Below are 21,230 nucleotides of genomic sequence, written 5' to 3'. Positions count from 1 at the left end.
CCCCAGACTCGACATATTCTCCTTATTTGTTAGGTTCAGGGTTTCTTCCCTAATATGCTCATAGTATATTAGTACGTCATATCGCTGAATAAAGAGCAACGCAAATTATTTCAACGACGGTGTGGAATGCATTTTTATTTATAGATTGAGTAGATCCATTTAATAAGTAAAGTTATTTCCTATTTTGCAATATTTGCATATTTGTTATATTTTTTCAACCTTTGGTTACTCTCCCAAAACTCAACAAATAATTGTGTTTTCCCATTAAAACTCCTTTCAATTGTAATGTCCCACATGGTAATCTTTTGTGTTCATTTTTCGTAGGCAACACACGCAAAATAATAAGCAAAACAATTATACAATGTATATTTTTATATAAACATATCATAAAATATATATATATATATTATTATGGTAACCCGGCACGGTGAGCGAACCACCACCTCCCGAAACAGGACACAACTTCGCTGGGCAAAAGCCAAAAAGACAGTTTAAATCCAAAATCAAACAAGTCTCATACTGAAAATAATACAACAACGAAAAAAAAACTGGGAGGAATCGACGGTGCTATCCCCCGTGGGTGGAATCCTGTCACCCACGAGGACAGCAGCAGTTGGTCTCTCCGTGCAGGAGCTCCAGGGCTGGGAGAGCCCCGAATGAGTGGAGAAGCACTTCTCCACCTGTTCCTCAGGTGCTCTGCATATCCTTAATTGGCCCGGGCCGGGTTGCCAGTGCCACAATATTTTCTACTTGCTGTAGTTTGGTCTGGCTTTGCGAGACTACCACAGTATATGCATGGAAATTATTGAGGATCTTCATTGAGAATATTGAGGGATTGATATATCATACACCAAAATACATACATTAAAAATAAATCAAAGGATTGTGAATTGTGCGTCGTTTTTAAAGTTCCTGTCCCAAGGAATTGTGGGAGGGATTGAGCGCATTTCCTTTCGTAAAAGGACGGTTGAGTAGGAAGAGGAAGAATTAATGCACCTTTCCTCAGCATGAAGAGAATTCGAAGGTCTTATAATGGCTGCCACTTTAAGACGTCCGGTCAGTTCGGGTCAGTTAGGTACTTTCCGATGCAAAAAGGATTGTCTGACTGACCACAGCCCATGGCTGTACAGGTACCACTCTGTATTTCAAGTTAATACTGATCCTCTACAGCGCCCCCTGTGTCTTTTCCCCAGCAAAACACCAGGCACAATCCTAGGACGCTTTGTGTGATTATACAACTCCAATACTACCTTAAAAAACATTCTAACATGATAGAAATGTTATTATTGTTTACCCCACGACCATGCCCACGACGGTACTGCAGACCAGATGAGGAAGCTATTTCATGATACAATTTATATTTGAACAAGTTATTAAGGGCTAGAGAAGGATTATGAATGTACCAAGTCAACAAAAGTAGAGAAAATAGGCCTAATAAGAAAAAGCCACTTGATACTGATCCTTGAGTTTATTTAACCACCTGTACACAACATCGGGTACCATCTCCACAAACAGTTTCAGAGACAAGTAAGAAAAATATGTAATAATATATTTCAGCTGTTTATCTTGATAAAATCCATCCACAGTAAAACTGGACTGAATAAATATATTTTGAAAAACCATGGTAATGCTAACATTCCAAAAAAACATTTCGATTGAAAAATATCTATGTATATGTACACAGACACATATATATTTTTAATTTATTTACACATCCCGGTACTTTAAACCAATCTAGCAGCCATCTCATTCCATCGACATTACACACATTAGATATTGCATCTGCGACTTATTGCCTCGGCGACTCACTCTTTGTTTTCACCATGTGGTTCATGGTCACCAATGTCTTTCCACGGATAAGACATTGCGATAGCTGCATAGTTTTTCTTTCCAGTAAGTCTTCAAAACATCGACCAACGCCACGACAAAGCAGCAGCAGATCCCAGACCCCATGGGGTCATAAGAGCGATACATTCAGGATATCTTAAGTACTTGTAACGTCGTCCTATCCCATAGCTTTAACAAGTAGATGGTCTTTGCATGTACATTCATAATATAAACTTACTGCCTGCATTCCACCTTTTCCCCTTCTTGTGCAATTGTGTAATTTGTGATTTATCCCAATCCTGTAGCCTTTAGAGGTCAATGGTCATTGCGGGTACATTCAAAATGGAAACTTACTGCCTGAATGCCACCCTTCACATCCTTGTACCACACAACTCCTTAGCTTTATCCCTTTCTAACATCAGAGATCCTCCAATCCAGAAAGTGTGGGTTGTGTATGTTAGTATAACGGAGAAAGGAGGAAGAAGATCATTAGTCAAATGTGCTTCATAATTACTGCATTAGAAGGCAAACCAAATCAGCCTTTTTGGTTAAAAAGAAAACAAGACTGTTTTACTGCAAGATCTTCAGACAAAACACACATCTCAGACATACACAGAAGGGGCTGATCCCGACTAAACCGTGATCAGTACGTGCAGTGCCCGGTCCATCAAAATAACACTAACACCCAAAATGATACATCATAAGTTAAAATGCATAGTGAGGACTATGACTTTCATTTGTTCACAGCCGTCACTGTGATAACCAAACCCTACACATTCATTATCAGACTACGACACAAACAAAGAGACTTGAAGTCGCAAATGAATAGCATTATGTGAAACTAGGCCAAGGTTAAAACTTTTAAACACAACAAATGATAGAACAGCATTAACATAAGTTAGTAAGACCCAACAAACCATTCATAATAATACAAATAAAGTACAGACTAAAAATATGCAGCAAGGTTGTCGCAACCTCTGATGACATACAAAGACATGAAAATACCAGCACCATGCGAATGTGTTTCAGTAGTAACACAATAAGGCCCATTCAAGCCAATTTGAACTAGTTTTGGTTCAGCAAACAAACTGTCAGATACGTTAATATCGCTGTGCCCCATGCCATCTTCCAGATTGGTTTCCCCATTCACGATCACGATCGATTTTAGGAGAATAAAAATAAGGCTGAAAAAACTATACATGCATGTATAAATATAAATAAAATAAAAAATATGTATATAACTGCAGCCCAAAACCTCATGATGTACAGTGTTTTCAGTGGGTTTCAGTGTTTGACCTGATACAGTTCATTAGACGATCCTGGGTTAGTAACATGCATAGAGCATGGCTTCGAGACAGTTTACAGCCAATGTTTATGCATTTCTTCAGCGTATCGTTGTTATTTACCATTGCTCATTATCCCTTATCAAACACTTATTCACGTGACACACAAAGAATAAGTACTTATGTCTTGTATGTCAATTAGTTCATACATTGGATAAAAAATTATGGACCAGCAGGCAAATATAATTTATGCTAAATACCAGCTGTACATCACGAAAGTTTGTATATATGGCAGTTTTAACAAACTGCCATACATTTGGTAAAAAGGCAAACTCCGTAATCTGGTAATACCTCTCAAATTTATAAATGCCATATAAAAAAATAAATATATATCGGTTTTGGACAGCATTATTATTATTACTATAACAGTATTGCAATTTTTTACCGAACCAAAGCATAACACTCTACCTTCAAAGTTGGGATGCATTGGTCGGATCGGAAACTTTATAACAATCCCCGGCAAAGTGCCTTGCTCAAAAGCCGGAGGAAGCAACCAGGCCCCCTCAGAAGCTGGAGACCTGCGCCTGGGCCTGGCCTGGCGCCTGGAGCTGGGCAGGGAGGGTCGGCGGGGCCGCCTCACAGTCCTTTAGCCCCGCCTCCCTGTCCCGGGCCCACATCAGGACGAGCGTGACCGTGGCGAAGGTGGTGGCGTTCACGGGGAAGGCCCGGAGCAGCGTGGAGGTGAGGCCCCGCGTGAACACCATGTAGCCCTCCTTCTTGACGCTCTGCCGCACGCAGTCTGCGATGCTGGCGTACTGGTTGACCCCGCCCACGCCGTCCGCCTGTAGGCGGGACTTGATCACATCCACGGGATAGGTGGAGAGCCAGGAGGCGATGCCCGACATGCCGCCTGCGAACAGGAGCTTGGGTATCATGAAGGGGGCATCGGGCTCGCAGCCGATGGCGCGGGTCAGCACGTCGTAGGTGAGGAAGTACACGCCGAAACCGGGGGTCTCGCGGATCAGGGTGGTAAGCATGCCGCGGTTGATGCCGCGGAAGCCCTCGCGGTTGTAGATGCGCACCAGGCAGTCCAGGGAGTTCTTGTACAGCTTCCTGGTGGACTTGCGCTCCCCGGTGCCCTGCATCTGCAGCCGCGTCTTGGCCAGCTCCATCGGGCAGCAGATCACGCACTGGATGGCGCCGGCGGCCGCACCCGCCAGAAACTGGTTCATGGGCGTGTCGCGGCCCAGGTAACGCATGGCGTTACCCTGGACGCCAAACACTATGGCGTTGATGAAGGTCAGGCCCATCATGGGGGATCCGATGCCTTTGTACAGACCGAGCATCTGGATGAAAACGTTGGAATAGATTAATTGATCATTCAATTAGTCAATTTAACGATTCACTACTAGCATTTTGGCAGACTTATAATCTAAAGAGGATGAATGGATTGAGGTACATGTCATGAGGAGCCAGCTTGCTCAAGGGTGCCTGTATAGGACTGTGGACATTCTTCGGCTGGGATTCAAACCCCCCTGGGCAGTACAGTCAACTGCCTCGACATTGATGTAAAATAGTTTCCAAATTCAAACACAGTGGGATGACATCAAGCGGCACTGCAGATGGCCCTCCCGTTGATCTGAGCCGCATTTCAGAAGGACGGAAAACAAAGACAGGCGTCTGAGTCACAAGACCAGCTGCGTCGGACACAGATCAGATTTCAGGTCACCTCTTTGACTAACGATAGAGAGGCAAAGTAACCCGTCTTTAACCTGGTTGTATTGTAAACAGCTATTTTATTTGTTTACTTTAGTAAACTTGGTGCATCATAGTAAAGAAAAGCTTACTAGCGAGTTGAGTTTAACAGCGCCTCTGTATTGCACAATTACAAGGTTGATGGGAAGGAAACACTGGCATTGTAACCAACGCCTCTCAAGTTACCATTCAAGGAGAATCAGTGGGAAGCATAAGGAACAGATATTCTTCGCCAGTGTGCTTCTCTTCCATTGGCAACTCATTCATCGTATTATATTACTCTTTTTAAATTCGTCATTATTCTTGAGAGTGAAATACAGCGGGTGTTTTAATTTTTTTTTTTTTGTAATTTGATATTGCTAATGGTGTGCTTCTTTGTTTGCAAGTAGTTGACGTGAGCTTTGACTCAAGAATATCCTAGGCCAGTTTGCCCTTGTGTTACACTGCCCCTTCTAGGAAGAAAATAAAACAGGTTGACTTTGAGGTTATGGCCTGCTATAGATAGGCAGATCGCATAGCGTGTGAACAACACACAGCATGGAGAACGGTGGACGTACCGACTCTTGTCGTATGATGGACTGGAAACAGTGAAAGGTTCCGCGGTAAAGAGGTTTGTCCACATTCTGAATCTGAAGCCTGACCTTCAGGAAAGGAAAGACAAAAAGGCATATTATTTTACTGACGGGCTCAATCTGGATAATAAAACACACCGACATGTTTTCATTTCAGAAGGTCGTTAGAGATAGAAGAGGACATTAAAAGGTAGTTTACTCTGTTCTAAGATTGAACAGAATGGAAGTAGCAGCACATACAGTGACCTACCTTCACTGTATCGAACGGATGGCCCACTAAGACGCCGGCAGCACCTGGAGACAAACAAGAAAAGTGACATTGATGTCTCTTAAGAGCTAGAAGTTAAAACACAAATGGAAATGGAGACACACCCTAGATTTCCATGGCTAGCTACCTAGCTGTTATACGGTTTGTTGAAAGTATAATTATATACGGCACAGTTGCCTCAGTCTCCTATCTAACCTGTCTGTTTTAAGGTCACTCTTTAATGTCTTTAGGCAGTCTTTAGTTTGAGGGAACCGGTTTGTATTTGGAAACTACCGACATTTTGATTGTATATAAGCACTTGGTTGGTTTCAGAAAATGTTCAACTAAATATGATACATCAGGCCAACTTGTCTTTTAGAGATGAAAACAATATCTTAACTGTTATTTTAAAGTGTGTTAACACTAGATGTGGGGCTCCTGGGTGACTGTAGATGTGTCGCTGTAGTTATAGACTTCTTGGAAAGTTACATAACACAGGCTTATTTGGACGCCATGTTCTCTTGACAGTTTGGTCTGACTCAGTTGACCCAAAACACTTGGTGTAATGCAATACTAGGGATTGCCTAGCGGAAAAGACAGTCGTGAAATATTTACCCAGTACCTTTACAGAGGGTAGCATTGTAGATTTTTCATGCCATTAAATCTTCTAAAATATATCTGAAAAATGTATTCCTAGTGCTAGATTAAGTATCCAAATTCTTCAGTACCTTTTCGAAAAAAAATCTTTAGATACATCTATAGAAAAAAAGATTGCACAAACTGCCATTAGTTATGAAGGTACCTGCGTCACAAAGTTAACCGCAAATCCTGCCTAAGACCTGTTTTGTCACATGGCTTACATGCAACCTATCAGGAACGTGCATCTTCACTGGAAAAACAAAATGTTGAAAGAAAAATAAATGAGTCAGTGAGCTCAAGTTTATAAATGTCTGTCTGCATTTTATTTGAAACAGGAAGTTATGCTAATTGTTTACACATCATCTTATTCTGTTAACATAAAATATAATTTTATGGTTAAAAAAAAAAGAAGAAGCTATCTGTTAAACATGAACTTCAAAATAGTAATCCATGCCATATTTTCAGTGTACCTTAAATATGATCGTTCGCCCACCGTTTGTGAACTTCTACTCAGATCTCAAATTGGTTTCTTTACATGACATCGAAGGTCCTTTTCGAGGCACTTTGACGTCACGTCGATGGGATCCCTCCCTGCGAGGTGTGTGTATGGATGTGTGGAGATGTCTAGTAGGCAGCGGAGGATGTTGATGGCTGCTTCCGGGAGAGGGCGAACCTTTTTGGACAATAATTAGTGGCGCATTTCCTACAAGACATCCCTTATTAAAACGCCCGCGTTATAATAGTATACGCTACTAAGTGTTACGACCAAGGCGTTGGTCGTAACACTTGGGTTAACACCCCCCCTTTCCATCCTAGTATTAGCCTAAAATGTCCTATTCTTTTTTAACTCATGGTTTTCAAATTCGACATGAACAGGGGTTCGCATATACTTTAAACTAAGCCTAGGTGAACACCATTTAGATTTGTCATCAGGTATACCACAACCTTAATAAGAGTAGCCTACGGAATTTGTACGCAATACGAGAACATCATTCGTCAACATGAGAACTATGAGTCTGCAGGCATTTCTGAGGATCTGAAACGAGCATTATTGCACTCTGCCTACAACTGTCTGGGGATAGATCCATGATTGTTGAACATTGTTTATCACAGTAATCAAATTAATCCAATGAAACGTAAACAGTCCTGTGTTGTACAGACGCAAACACCAATGCATTTGGTTTGAATGAAATGAAGTCAACCAAAAATAGTGCGCGGTCTGCGGAATTCAGGAAATGCTCATGAAATCCTGCGATAGAATTACAACACGTCCTACCGCTTCCAGGATATCTTGATCATCATGTTGGATGATGGTCATTAGATATAAGAACCGTCATCATCACGCATTCAACTTTGTCTGGTTCAAGGTTTAAATGCCCTTTATCGCCCTTATCCCGGTGAACGCATCGAGTAGGGCAGGGCAATGTCGACCCTTACTTACCACCAATGCAGCCAGCGAGGAAGTCCATCACTTTTTTTAAAACTCCCTGGAAGAGAGAGAAGCAAGCACCTGCTGGCTCTAATACTAGGGTTGACTGATTACTTTTCTCTGTCCCGCACTGGCCACTATGATCGTTAAAGTTCCCCTGGTTGACACCCTTCGATGGTTTTGACCATGAGTCGACGTTAGCCAGCTATTCTCTATGCCTTTTCACGAATATCTTCCTTAATTTCATATTCATATTAATGCTCATTTTAATGTTCATTTTAATATTAATATTAAATTGCACAATCGCAAACGTTACAATTCGATACACCTTGGGTTTAGCCGGCTGGTAGCACGAAGCTGGTGAGAAACAGACACACGCTCTTGACCTTAGCTGTGGGCGTGACCCTGATGGAGAAGACAGCCAATCAGAGTGAGATGGAACCCGTTACGCCCTGGTTAATCGACTTACCCCCTTTTTTGATTGGCTACATGAAGAAACTCTCTTGTTGTTATATTGACGTCAGCAGTGCGGTGTTATGTTTTGATTTCGACATTTCGTACCTGTTATATATATGAGGCCATTTACATTGCACCTTGTAGACCAATGTAAGGCTTTCAACCTTAACGTGAACATCATTCAGACGTTAGCAGAAAAGCTCAGAACAAGATATGCCATGCCTAATATGGCCATAATTGAGGCGCTTGATGTAGTTCCGGGGCGGAGTCAGGCCCTGCACGAGGTTGTGATTGGGCTCTTGGTGTTCAATACCATACGCCGCTTCTTCAGACAGTTTTGTAACATGCCATCGTGTCAGCTCAGCGCTTGAAGCGATCAAATGGATTTACAATGAGCCAATTTCGTGTCCAGCTAAATTGAATAGGATATGCATATTGCCGACTTTGTGGCTGGATCCATTGGAGGTAATGTTAGGTACAACGATCTATAACAGGCTATAGCGTTATTATGAAACGTCTGATACCAACGTTACCTAACAACACTTCATGGGCGATCCGATGCCTTTGCACAGACCAAGCATCTGCAAGAAAACATGGGACTCGTTAGCTGTACATTAGTCAATCTTATTATTTGAGTCCTTAATCCAAAGAGGATGAATTAATTATATGTCATTAAGGAGCATTTAGGTCAAAGCCATCTTGCTCATGGGTGCCTCGCCCTCTGCAATACTTTAATATTACCGATATTATTCTACACGTTATTTATTACCTGCTAAGCTAATCTTGTTTACTTCAGTGAAGGTCAAAATCCTGTTTGTCCTTGACGTTTGACAGAGCTGTTCCTGACTTGGACCTGTCTTCTCTCTAAAATTGTACAGGAGCATGTGGAGTTGCGGTGGGCTACCCATTCGACACAGTAAAGGCATGTCTATTTTATGCATACAAAAAAATAGCCCTCTTCATTCATATCAATAAAAAAATAAGATTAATTAAAGGATGAATCATTAAAACTGATTAACATTGATTTACTGGGTTGTGCGCTGCTCTGTCATCAGGTCAGGATACAAACGCAGCCCCAGTTCACTGGACTATGGCAATGTGCTACTACGACATTTTACAAAGAAGGCGTAAGTATGCCGGTGACAACATGCCCCGGTCCCTTCTGGCTTCTGTGATGCCATGTGTTCCTTCACAGTTCTTTTCTCACTCATCGGTGCTTGCAGTTGCATGGGTTTTTCAAAGGTATGGCCTTGCCCGTCACCACCATCTCGATGACGTCTTCGGTGGTGTTCGGCACATACCGGAACTGCCTACAGTGTCTGTCCCAGGTGCGATCAGGCGCCCCAGGGGGTCCCAACACCAAGCTGGATGTGTTCCTCTCTGGCATGACTGCAGGGGTGGCTCAGGTAGAGTGATGCTCGCTAAATAGTATGTACATTTTGTATAATATGTAACGTTGATATAATGTTGTCACATGACACATTTGCTGTATGGGAAGGGATGTGCTGTGGATTCAAATGGCTCCCAAAGTAGTTTTTTGTTTGCACATGTCCACAAGCTGTCCACACCACATCCTACCTATAAAACCCAAACATCATCCCCTAACATTCACACACACACACACACACACACACACACACACACACACACACACACACACACACACACACACACACACACACACACACACACACACACACACACTGTGTTTACATTTTTGTTTGTGGTGCAAAGCCACTACCATATGTAGAATATGCCATTTTAGAAAATATAAAAATGAACCATTGCATGCACCATGGAATACTGTCAAGGACCAATCTTAATTCCCTTGAGGTAAACTACTCCCTATTTGGTCCTCCCAGATATTTGTGATGTCGCCAGGTGACATTGTTAAGGTGCGCCTGCAGTGCCAGACGGAATCCTCCAGAGGGCGCCCCAGCATGTCCATGCCAAAGTACAGAGGCCCCGTCCACTGTCTGCTGCAGATCCTCAGGGAGGAGGGGGTCCTGGGACTCTACAGAGGGGCCCTGCCGCTCATGCTGAGGGACGGGCCCTCCTACGCCACCTACTTCCTGACCTACAACACCCTCTGTGAATGGATGACCCCAGTCGGCAAGGAGGGGCCCGGTAAGCAACAATCACCCTGTGTAGCAGGGCTTCACATTCACCTAATTTATCATTTATTGACGTAATTAGAAAAAGGAAAATCGATATATCTATACAATATTATTATTGTATTATACAAACTAGTAATATGCTTGTCATGGGGCACCCCAGTTCTCCGTGTTAAAGAGTGTACCTTAATGCTCAGTCCTTACCACAACGACCCGGGTTTGATTCCTTGCTGCAGGTCCTCCCCTCTCTCTCTCTCTCCCATACTTGCCTGTCTCACTCTTCATGAATAAATCATACAAATAAAATACAAAATAATAATAATAAGGATCCATGTCATTAAAGAGCAGGCAAAGGAGGCCAAGCGTCGACATCAGGGTCATACCCAGAACCTTTAATTTGGGCTTCAAACACCCTCTCCCCACTTACTCACTGCTAGACTGAGCTACAGCCCTACCAGTTCAACAACAACAGTGTTCCCCATAGACATGTAGCCTTCAAAGAACTCAAACCGTTCAACCCCACTTCCGTGTCCTGCGTCCTGTGTGTGGGTGTCCAGGCTTGAGCGGTGTGATGCTGGCCGGTGGGCTGGCGGGCATGGCCGGCTGGACCCTTGGCACTCCCATGGACGTGATCAAAGCCCGCCTGCAAATGGACGGCGCCAGGGAGACGAGACGCTACCGGGGACTCGCGCACTGCGTCTCCGAGACGGTGCGTCTGGAGGGAGCGGGCGTCTTCTTCAGGAGCCTGGGCATCAACTGTCTGCGTGCGTTCCCCGTCAACATGGTGGTGTTTGTGACGTACGAGTCGCTGATTGGCGTCCTGCGAGCCACGCCCACCATTGTCAAGGCGGAGAGGGTAGTGTTCGAATAGTGTTTGTTGTTCATGAGGGTCAGCGCACAAAATGGAGCATTACACGCTAATGTGTTACAGTACTTATTCTTTTGATCGTGCTGCTAGTTTGTGGATAATTGTGTATATATTCGTCCGGGAGAAAAGGCAGGTGGATATAAAGGCTTTAACTCCCATTGCTCAGGAACACGTATTATGAATTGCCATGCTTCAAAACACTTTAATTGAGCAAGTTGATGGTAAGAACCTCCCTCCTGTGTGGTTGTATTGTTGTCGTACTTTCAATGTAGCCTGACATCACCAGACAAATTCTCAAATGCGTATTCAAACCTCTCTGTTCATTTTCGATGTTATCAATTGGCCCAGACCAAAACACTCCTGGATGCAATTTGATAGACCTACAGGCTACAACCAATGAGGCTCAAGGAACGTGCATCAGCGGCAGCCATCTTGGTTGTTTACGATGGTGGCATAACCAACATCGTGGTTATTCCACGATGGTGCTCCAATAGGGCGGTCCTCTGTACAGTGTTCGTATCAAACCCGGGCCATATCTTATAACAGTTGTGGTTGGTCCGTCCCGGGCCAGGTCTGCTTGAGTTTGAACAAGTTGAATATGACAAGGCAGCTTCGTCTGGTTCACAGGCTATATTCAATGTACAATGCACTCATTCAACAAATATTTTAAGAAATGTATTGGTCACATCTTTGACGGATATGAATGTAATGGATTTAAGCCTATACATATATATGTGTGTGTGTGTGTGTGTGTGTGTGTGTGTGTGTGTGTGTGTGTGTGTGTGTGTGTGTGTGTGTGTGTGTGTGTGTGTGTGTGTGTGTGTGTGTGTGTGTGTGTATCTATATATATTTATAGATTTTTTTTTTTAGTGTCCACAGCCCACAACATAAGAGTAAACGTAGCATGTAGCCCAGTTTTATGGGTGAGTTGCTTTGATTTTTGACTGTATGGCATAGCTGGAATGTTACGAGAATATGTATGTACTATTTCATGAATGAGTTGAAGATTGACATTTATTTAAAATGGGCCTACCATGAATATATATTGTGAATATTGACCTGTGTGTCAGTAAATGGTTATGGAGAAAGCCGTCAAACCGCCGTCTAAGGGCTTTCAAAACTAGCTGCTTTTCTGTGGCTGCCTATTCATAAAAAATAAACTAGTTATGCTCATCTAGGGGCAAAGCTATGATAGTGTATCCTTTGTCGCTCAATTTGTCTGTGTCTGTGCACGTGCACTGCATGAATATTAGGTTGCAGAATCTTAAATTCTCGCCTAACTATTTTGGATATAAATCCACAAATCCTGTTTATAAACTTAGTGTTAGCACAGACCAATCCACATACCTGGAAAGCTTTAGTTAAAACAATTAACAAGCACACTAAAAGCAATTGGATTATTACTACATCTGTGAATAATTTTAAGTGGCTACTATTCCTATTATGATTGTTACAATGAGAACATTGTATTCTCTATGCATATTTTAGGTTTCTATTAACATTTCATCCATTGATTTATTGCTATAGATGTTGAAGATGTGTATCACCATGTGTCTGTTTCGCTTTGAGCTATCGCAGTCAGTTCTTGGCCTCTAGTGGAAACCTTTGGTAAAATCCAGCCAACATACCCGACTTCCCCAGTGGCTGTGGTGGTTCCGTACCTTTTCTTGGCCTCTGACCCCATTCCTTGCTCGGAAAATGTTTGCAACCTCAACTTAAACAGTTGTGCATCTGCTTCCACAGTTTTTGCTCAATCAACATCTGCCAGTAAGTGATGTCCCTGTGAACGGATTAATCACATCGCATCGCTTTACTACACAGTCATTGATTAGTCATATAATGCTCATGGCTATGAATAATTGGGAACTGAGTGTATATATACAGGATGTCTATGAGACATTTAAGGTCAGCAATCTCCTCCCACCCCATTTGCACTTCATGCACTCCTGAGTGGGCCCGACCCCAAGGGTTAATTGAGATTAATTGGTTGAATAATTTGAAAATATGTCAACATGCTCTGAAGACTAAGTAAGTAACTAAGTAAGCCATAAGCCTCAAGGGAATACGGTTGAAAGACTCACCAACATCTTAATTAAGTCAACACACTTGTGGAAGCAGAGTTAATAGGCTTAGTTTGAACTTAAACTAAATCCTGAGATATGGCCTTTGTTCCTAGAAAAATACTATTCTAAAATGTTCTTTCTAGGAAGTCTGGGAAGGCTCTACTGGCTCTAAACAAGAAAGAATTGAATGCAGACTTTGTGTCCCTTACTTAATGCATATATCCGCTGATATGACACGGCATGTATTCCTCTTAACCAACCACGGGCTAAATAGATTAAATCAAATCAAATCAAACAAAGAGCACAGTTAAGAATAACGGTTGACCAAAGTGCTGTACAACTAAAGAAGACAAAAAGAAAGAAAAAAATAGAACTCACAGTCAAAATACCTTAAAAGAAGGATAAATTCAAGTCTAATAGTGCGTAGGAATACATTTTTTGGATTGGTTAGGATGAGGCTCAGGACACTTACGTGTCCTGAGCTTCAGTGATGAATTATCATAAGCACCAGGGGGAACCCTTGCGCGTTCACAACATAACACTGTATGCAAACACGCACACACACACACACACACACACACACAAATATATTTATATATCCTTAAACTATATCTGCCCTAGCTACACCTATTGCTGTATATATCTCTTAACGTATTCATCACCTCTGACCTACTGTCAATACTGTTCACACTGCATACATCTTACCTATTTATATTTTCCACGATACACATGTACATACTTTAAAGATTGTATTTCACTTCTGCTTAGATGCTGAACTGCATTTGTCGTCTCAGTGCTTAAACTCTGTGCAATGACAAAAACGCTGACCCTAAAACCCTCTAATCTAATCGAATGGCTAGCTCATCAGCAGGCGGCCTGTTGGTAACATCGGACCCCTTTAGATCCTTGAGATCCACGTGCCGGTGCTTTTCTTCCTTCTGTCGTGGTCTCTTTCACATGCTTACCTGTGTGATTTATACATCATGCTGCTGCGCCCGGCCTCTTCTCAGCCCGCCCCGGCGTTCCATCTGACACGTTCAATTAACCAAAATGGTGTGGAAGAACATCTGTGCTGAGCTAAGGAGGAAGAGGAGGCCTTCAAACCATCGCACCATTGAAGATATGTGATTGTTTGATGTGATCCCTCATTTTACCTATCCTGCTACATCCTGTCTCATTCACAGACGTATTCCTGCTAATAGGCTTCCTCTGTGCCTTTACTCACTTGTCTTTCCTGTGTAATGAATAAAGTTGACAGAGTATGCACGTCTTATTCCCGGACCAAACAGTTAACAGCACTTCAGGGAAGAGAGAGTAGACCTCTTTGCTTCTCTGCTCTGCATATGTGGTATGACCATCTTGGAGACAGATAACATCGCCATTTCTAATCAGTTTCAGGAGGATAATGTAATTATTATGGTCCATGTGAGCAAGTGTACTAGATTCCTGTCAGCGGCTGCTGCCTTAAAAATAGATTGACTAGAAAATACTTCTCAGTGGGAGAAAAGGCATGAAGGGCCCAGGGCTGGGCTAGACGGACCTGCTTCGTCTTGTAACGAGCACACACACGCGTGCACGAACGCAAACACACACACATGTAGGCAAGGCAAGGCAAGGCAACTTTATTTATGTAGCACTTTTCATACACAAGGCAGACTCAAAGTGCTTCACATATAAGCAGTGTCATACAATAAAATAAAATAATAGGTAAGTAAAAGAAAAACATATGCAAAAAATAGAAAGTTAAAAAGGCATTTTAGTATTAAAATAGAAAATAAAGGCAAAGTTATTTAGCAGAAAGCTATAGCAAACATAAAAGTCTTCAGTCTTGTTTTAAAGATGCTCAGAGTTGGGGCAAGTCTTAAATCCTCTGGGAGTGTACACGTGCACAGACACTGCACTCTTACATTCACATGTGCACCCCCACATAGACACCAACACAGAAATTCCATACAAAAACACCCACACACGCATGCACGCACTAACACATGCATATGCATGCAGATACAAACACACTCCCACACACATGTATGAATCATTGGCAGGTTATGTGCCAAACTAAAAGGCACAGGTTATGTGCCAAAATTTCAGGCAGGATCCAATGAATCATGATATTTCAGGATATCTATTTAAATCAAGGGATGTGGTAGTCCTGTTTAAAGGGTTTATCATGGTACTGCTGGTCAGTATGGTGAGGAAAAGGTACCGGCATACCAGGGGAAAAAAAGCGTCATACCAGGAAAGTTACTTAAACATTTCCTTATGTATCGTTTTGGTTCATGAAAAGCGGAGTTGAATTCACATTTACACACACACACGCACACACACACACACACACACACACACACACACACACACACACACACACACACACACACACACACACACACACACACACACACACACACACACACACACACACTTACGTACGTACCCCACGAACACGCACCCATTAAAATGCACATACGTACACACACTTGCACAGTGCACACACAAACACACGCATAAACACACACACACAAAAACACACATGCATGCACGCGCGCACGCGCACACACACACACGCACGCACGCACGCACGCACGCACGCACGCACGCACACACACACACACACACACACACACACACACACACACACACACACACACACACACACACACACACACACCATATGTAGCACTGTGTTTTACAAGCTTATGCAATTCACTCACTTACTAACGTTCAATCTCTGACACGTTTGACCCTTGCCCTATGCCCTGTCGAAGAAAGGGGGAAAATAACATGTCCTTGTTCTCTCACAGAAGGGCCGCTTGCTTACATGCGCTTCTACGATAGGACACGTAAACAACAGCCGTCCTCAACTTAATGTCCTGCGCACTCAGGAAGCTTTGTGGTACACATGACTTTGCCCACACACGTGACTTTGCCCACACGCACAGAGACACACACACGCACACACACACAAACACACCACATCCGCACATTTACACAAACAAGTCTCCTATGAAATATAATTATAACATAATATTGTTGTTGATTTTTTTTTGTGTCCATCAAATAGCGCATATCGCTCACTCTGGGAAAACTTTGAAGCCACATGTTCCCAATATCCTCGCAATTAGTGCTCTGTGTAAGTGTGGACAAAAAGTTCTGAGGATACATAAACAGACCGGGTTTTCCGCGGGGTTGCAATTAATCAAGTAAATGCTGTTGGTATGTAAAAATGCTAAATTAAGTTTAAAATAATTCAAATTTGTTTTGCCTTTGTTTTTATTGATATTATCAACTATGGCAATTCAATCATATGATTAAACAGATGCTATTATTGTGTGTTTTCTCAATTTTAAAAAGCTAAAAGCTTTTTGCTTTTAAAACTGCATTGCAAATAAAGGTTGCTTTTGTTACTGTTAGCCTACTATTAGAAATGGTACTATAATTTTTTTGTTCAAATGACCCCTAACTGGTAGGAGTAGAATTCTTTATCAAGAAGCGATCTAAAATACATCCTTTCTGAAAACAGGCACAAAATTGTTGTTTTCCCAAGAGTGAGAAAAAGACTAAAGTAAGTAAACAGATCCCACTCAGACCCTTGCAACTGCCTCCCGGTCACTTCTCAATACAGTCTTCAGTACCATGACAGATTCAATTTGGTTGTCTTTGTGATTGTAAACCGCAGACTAATAATATCTTGTAATACCATATGTGTGTGTTTAAATACAGCTAAACACCCATTACTATAATAATAATAAAAATTCTGTTTATTTATAGGTGCCTTTCAGAGCTCCAAAGGTCACCTTACAGGGGAAAGTTTAAAATGTGTGACAACAATTATTATTATTTTTATTTCTTTGACGGCACAGCGATCCGGGGCTATTCCCAAAAGTACCGGGGCTATAACACAGTAAGGAGAATTGAATGAAGACATTCTTCGTTCTGAAGCATGAATCTAAATCATTCAAATCAGACTCATCCCTTTTAATAAAATGAGATAGGTCAATAAGATCACACAGAGCTGAAATAGACTCTCACTGTTACCAAGATCACCAGAGGACGCCGAACCTGCGTTGAGTTTTACTTATTAGCTCACCTGCTTGCGCGTGCCAAGTGGTTTTCTTAATTTGGGTAATTGGTTGCATCTGGTGCGGGTCACTTAAAAGGGAACCGGGCAGCACGTTGTTGTCCTCCAATGTTTGGCAGTGTAGCGTCTCCCAAACGCGGTATGTTGTTGTGTTTCCAGAAACAGAACGTGTGTGTAATGTTCTGTTGAGCTCTGTTGTGACGTCATTTTCATCTCTTCATGTTTCACAGGTTAAAGACTTTTTGAAGTAAAGAGGAGCATCTCATCTGGCAACCCTGCACATTTTCAAACCTACTTGTAATGGCTAATAATCACACTCACACCTGGTGGTATGATATGCCCATTTAAGAGGGCCAGAGTTCTAGACTGGAGGGAGGCTTGACTTGTGCAAGTGAATCGACTGTTGTGGTATTGTTTTCACGTAAATATGTTTTTCAGCAACAACATTGTGCATCAAGGAAACTCTTTTTCACAGTTGCCATTTATTTTAAATTGATACCGGTGAGACACGTTATCGAAAGATGTGAGTAAACTAATATATTCTACGCTTTATTTAGACAATATGATATTCAAGCTCATGTAAACACCTTATTGGACTACATATTTGTAGTGCTATCACCAGTCCTCAATTGCTTCTTCTTCTACACATAGAGTGGTCAACAGGTTTCTCTGGGTTAATTAGAGTGTGTCGTCGTGGTTTTACCATTCCGTCCATTACCAATGTAATCTGAACTTTTATCTGTATTCGGCAGATGCTTCATGAACCACCTCCAGAATGCAACCTTGTTTACCCTGTGTCTCTGAATAAACCACGTGTTGAACATTACCACTCCAATTCATACCTACCCCGAAACAACGATACAATATCAAAATTACGTTTCATCAGAGTGTAGAACCTTATTGATTTCAGATGTTTCTGTGTTCAGTTTGTGCATTTTATTTGCTATTGGTTCATTGTTTGCACGGTTGAGGTAACCTGGAATTAAAGCATAGCACACGGCATACCTGAATTTAGCCCTGGTTCTTTGATGCGCAAGTAAACTTCTTATTGAAGTTGCCGACCCATTAGTGACCACTAGATGTCAGAGTGGCGGCTTCCTCAAATGATTAGTGATCTAGCAATGATTCAAAGAAAAAGTTAATTTCTCATCGATCTACCTTTTATCAAACTAACACCATGTATGATGGCATCAAATCCTTATGATCGTGCTCAGTGGGGATTCAATGTATAATATATATCTATAATAGTTTAGGTCTGGCTTCCTCAGACATACTGATTGGCTTAGAGATTCTGACGTCATCAGTGCCATTCATGCATTGCTTTGAATCATGGGCCCTAATACTCGTTATTTTTTTGCGTTGAACATAGTTTGATAACACGCTATATGTTGTTGACAGTGCACATAGTGGTACTTCTGTACTTGTATTCCAAGTGAGTTTTCTGCGTAAAACCGCTAATGAGAGTGACATTTCTGGGAATGGGTACTCTAGGTCGGCCACCACGAATGCATCGCTTCTCGGCCTTTTGGCTAAGATCAAGTGTAGTATCTGTTCTTATCAGTTTAATATCTGATACGTCCCCTACCCGGGGACCATATATTAAATTGATTTTTGGAACTGGGAGATGGAAAAGGGGCTTGCTCCGTCCACTCCACGCATCGACCTGGTATTGCAGTACCTCCAGGAACGGTGCACCCCCTCTCACTGTTAATATGAATGAGTGCATTTCGGAACTTACACCAAGCCGGCGTCAACACGATTGATAGTGCTCGTTTATTCATTTTATCGTTTCTGACTTGTTGTGGTTCGGACAGTGTTGCCATGTCTATTTCATTGAAACTGTTTAAACGTTATCGAAAAAAGTTACGAGGCGATATTTAATTGATTCTATTCGTTATTTAGACCATATGATGTTCAAGCTAACATTACATCAGTAGCCTACGTCATTCGACCCCAGATTTGTAGCGCTAATACCAGTCGGGAACCGCTTCTTCCACACATAAGAGTTGTCAACACAACACCAAATACAGTTTTATTGGTTTGAATCATTCAGACCCTAAACGCACTGCAAAAAGGACAGGTGCCTGTCAAATTAGAACATGTAGCTGTGGTTCATTTACCATTTCGCCCGTTAGGCTATATAGTTAAATGTTTCTAGAGAAATGCATTATCTTGCCGTGCCATGCAGACAAAATACAGTACAGCAAAATTGAACAGACTATTGTTTGAGAGAAGGGACCAAAACTAATGGGCCCACAAGTTCTGGGTCATTTTCCAGAGAGCCTATAGTCATTAGCAAAGCAAGACTATTTCACACAGACGTAATTTTAAACATTTTTAAATATCTCCTTGTTCTTATTTGTAGCAACTACCCGGTTTTGCTAAGGGCTCAAGTTGTCAAGCATTCCTGTTGATCTATGTATGCATTATATGTTAGGCATATAGCAGCAATCTCAGGTATTCTTCATTTACGACCATGTGCGTGCGGATAATGGACCATCTGTAGTTTAAATCGGTTTCGCGATGAGGACTGAGTGCCCGCCACTCAAGGTGGACTGAGTGCCCGACTGCCCGCCCCTCAATGTGTGCTCCGTCTGCGGGCTGCAGTCAGGGGCTTCTTCCTCATGTGGTGTTGTGTTGACCACTCGGAGGGTAGAAGCAGGAGCTATTCGGAGCTTGAGTAGCATGTGGTCTGCATAAAGAATTGAATAAATACATAAACTCGCATTTTCTTTCGATAACGTATTAACGATAACTAGTTTCAATTGAACAGATTGCAACAATATCTGGAACCACGCATGGTTAGAACATTGATACAGCATCAATCAAACTCGCACAAAAACATATTTCTGCCGTTGAGGAACAATCTTAAATAAAATCCGTTGTATTAACAGTGAGAGGGGGTGCACCGTTCCTGGAGGTACTGCAATACCAGGTCGATGCGTGGAGTGGACGGAGCAAGCCCCTTTTCCATCTCCCAGTTCCAAAAATCAATTTAATATATGGTCCCCGGGTAGGGGACGTATCAGATATTAAACTGATAAGAACAGATACTACACTTGATCTTAGCCAAAAGGCCGAGAAGCGATACCCACAAAGTGTCTGACCTAGACTACCTATTCCCAGAAATGTCACTCTCATTAGCGGTTTTACGCCGAAAATGTCATTCATTTCCTCAAGTACCAATACAGAAGTACCACTATGTATCAACAAAATAAAGCGTGCTATCAAACTATGTAAAACCAAAGAATAACGAGTATATAGGCCCTGGATTTACGAAATTGCACGAACGGCACTGATGACGTCAGAAGCCATAAGCCAATCAGAATGTCTGAGAAGCCAAAGCCGTCAATTATGGTGAATTGTATATTACATTATATATTATGTATATGTATGTATGTATGTATGTATGTATGCATGTATGCATGTATGCATGTATGTATGTATGCATGTATGTATGTATGTATGTATGTATGTATGTATGTATGTATGTATGTATGTATGTATGTATGTATGTATGTGCAGGGCTGTAGTGGAGGGTAAACGCCGTTTACGCACCTCTGGAATTTAGGAAATAGCGTTTACGCACCTCTAAGTTCCCTGTGCCTTGTATTCTTCCGTTGGAATAATCGGAAATAAATGTAGTATCATTTTAAAACACCTAAGACAAAGTTTCATATTGTTGAACAAATAAACGCTGTAATCTGAATCATTTTCATCTGCGCTGTGGCCTATGCTATGGTCTGTGACCCTCGAATCAGTGCCTTGCGGCGGCGACACCAATCATGATCCAGGAAAATATGTAAACAGGAAGTAAGTAAACACATTTATCATCCCTGCCTACCTGTCATTAATTAGCCATGGATACCAGGCGATTTTTGAAGAGACCTTCGAGTGCT

The 21,230-nt window shown here is 42.0% G+C and overlaps 2 protein-coding genes and 2 non-coding genes across 5 annotated transcripts; 2 read left to right on the top strand and 2 right to left on the bottom strand.

Annotated features, from left to right (window-relative positions):
• Nucleotides 1-16: 16 nt before the first annotated feature.
• On the bottom strand, nucleotides 17-8,184 carry LOC130374668 (mitochondrial basic amino acids transporter-like). 2 transcript variants are annotated; one of them, XM_056581598.1, is made up of 4 exons: nucleotides 7,600-7,858; nucleotides 5,688-5,731; nucleotides 5,423-5,506; nucleotides 17-4,456 (listed from the first exon to the last, which is right to left on the bottom strand). In XM_056581598.1, exon 4 carries the CDS (start codon nucleotides 4,454-4,456, stop codon nucleotides 3,674-3,676), a length of 783 nt encoding a protein of 260 aa, XP_056437573.1. In that variant the 5' UTR covers nucleotides 5,423-5,506; nucleotides 5,688-5,731; nucleotides 7,600-7,858; the 3' UTR covers nucleotides 17-3,673. The 2 variants fall into 2 exon arrangements, with proteins under 2 accessions (XP_056437573.1, XP_056437572.1); XM_056581597.1 differs by having other exon boundaries at nucleotides 18-4,456; nucleotides 7,765-8,184.
• A 213-nt stretch (nucleotides 8,185-8,397) lies between these two features.
• On the top strand, nucleotides 8,398-12,428 carry slc25a47a (solute carrier family 25 member 47a). The gene is made up of 6 exons (XM_056581280.1): nucleotides 8,398-8,673; nucleotides 9,087-9,130; nucleotides 9,264-9,335; nucleotides 9,432-9,614; nucleotides 10,071-10,335; nucleotides 10,880-12,428. The coding sequence occupies exons 1-6, from the start codon at nucleotides 8,637-8,639 to the stop codon at nucleotides 11,191-11,193; spliced, it is 915 nt and encodes a 304-aa protein (XP_056437255.1). The 5' UTR covers nucleotides 8,398-8,636; the 3' UTR covers nucleotides 11,194-12,428.
• Nucleotides 12,429-18,840: 6,412 nt separating this feature from the next.
• On the top strand, nucleotides 18,841-19,031 carry LOC130375140 (U2 spliceosomal RNA). Its single transcript, XR_008893807.1, has one exon. It is a non-coding gene; the product is annotated as a U2 spliceosomal RNA (small nuclear RNA).
• A 1,198-nt stretch (nucleotides 19,032-20,229) lies between these two features.
• LOC130375139 (U2 spliceosomal RNA) lies at nucleotides 20,230-20,420 on the bottom strand. Its single transcript, XR_008893806.1, has one exon. It is a non-coding gene; the product is annotated as a U2 spliceosomal RNA (small nuclear RNA).
• Between the last annotated feature and the right edge of the window lie 810 nt (nucleotides 20,421-21,230).

Source organism: Gadus chalcogrammus, chromosome 21, assembly GCF_026213295.1.
Source record: "Gadus chalcogrammus isolate NIFS_2021 chromosome 21, NIFS_Gcha_1.0, whole genome shotgun sequence".
Lineage (NCBI taxonomy): Eukaryota > Metazoa > Chordata > Actinopteri > Gadiformes > Gadidae > Gadus > Gadus chalcogrammus.
This window is presented reverse-complemented; position numbering and strand designations above follow the sequence as displayed.

Bases quoted from the DNA above. Each gene is read 5' to 3' on its own strand.
- slc25a47a (XM_056581280.1), top strand. From the start codon at position 8,637: ATGCATATTGCCGACTTTGTGGCTGGATCCATTGGAG. The intron at 9,131-9,263 runs GCATGTCTATTT...CTCTGTCATCAG, and splicing joins ACCCATTCGACACAGTAAAG to GTCAGGATACAAACGCAGCC. The intron at 9,336-9,431 runs GTAAGTATGCCG...CGGTGCTTGCAG, and splicing joins CGACATTTTACAAAGAAGGC to TTGCATGGGTTTTTCAAAGG.
- LOC130374668 (XM_056581597.1), bottom strand. From the start codon at position 7,792: ATGGACTTCCTCGCTGGCTGCATTGGTG. The intron at 5,732-7,764 runs GTAAGTAAGGGT...GTTTGTCTCCAG, and splicing joins CCTCGCTGGCTGCATTGGTG to GTGCTGCCGGCGTCTTAGTG. The intron at 5,507-5,687 runs GTAGGTCACTGT...CCTTTCCTGAAG, and splicing joins ATCCGTTCGATACAGTGAAG to GTCAGGCTTCAGATTCAGAA.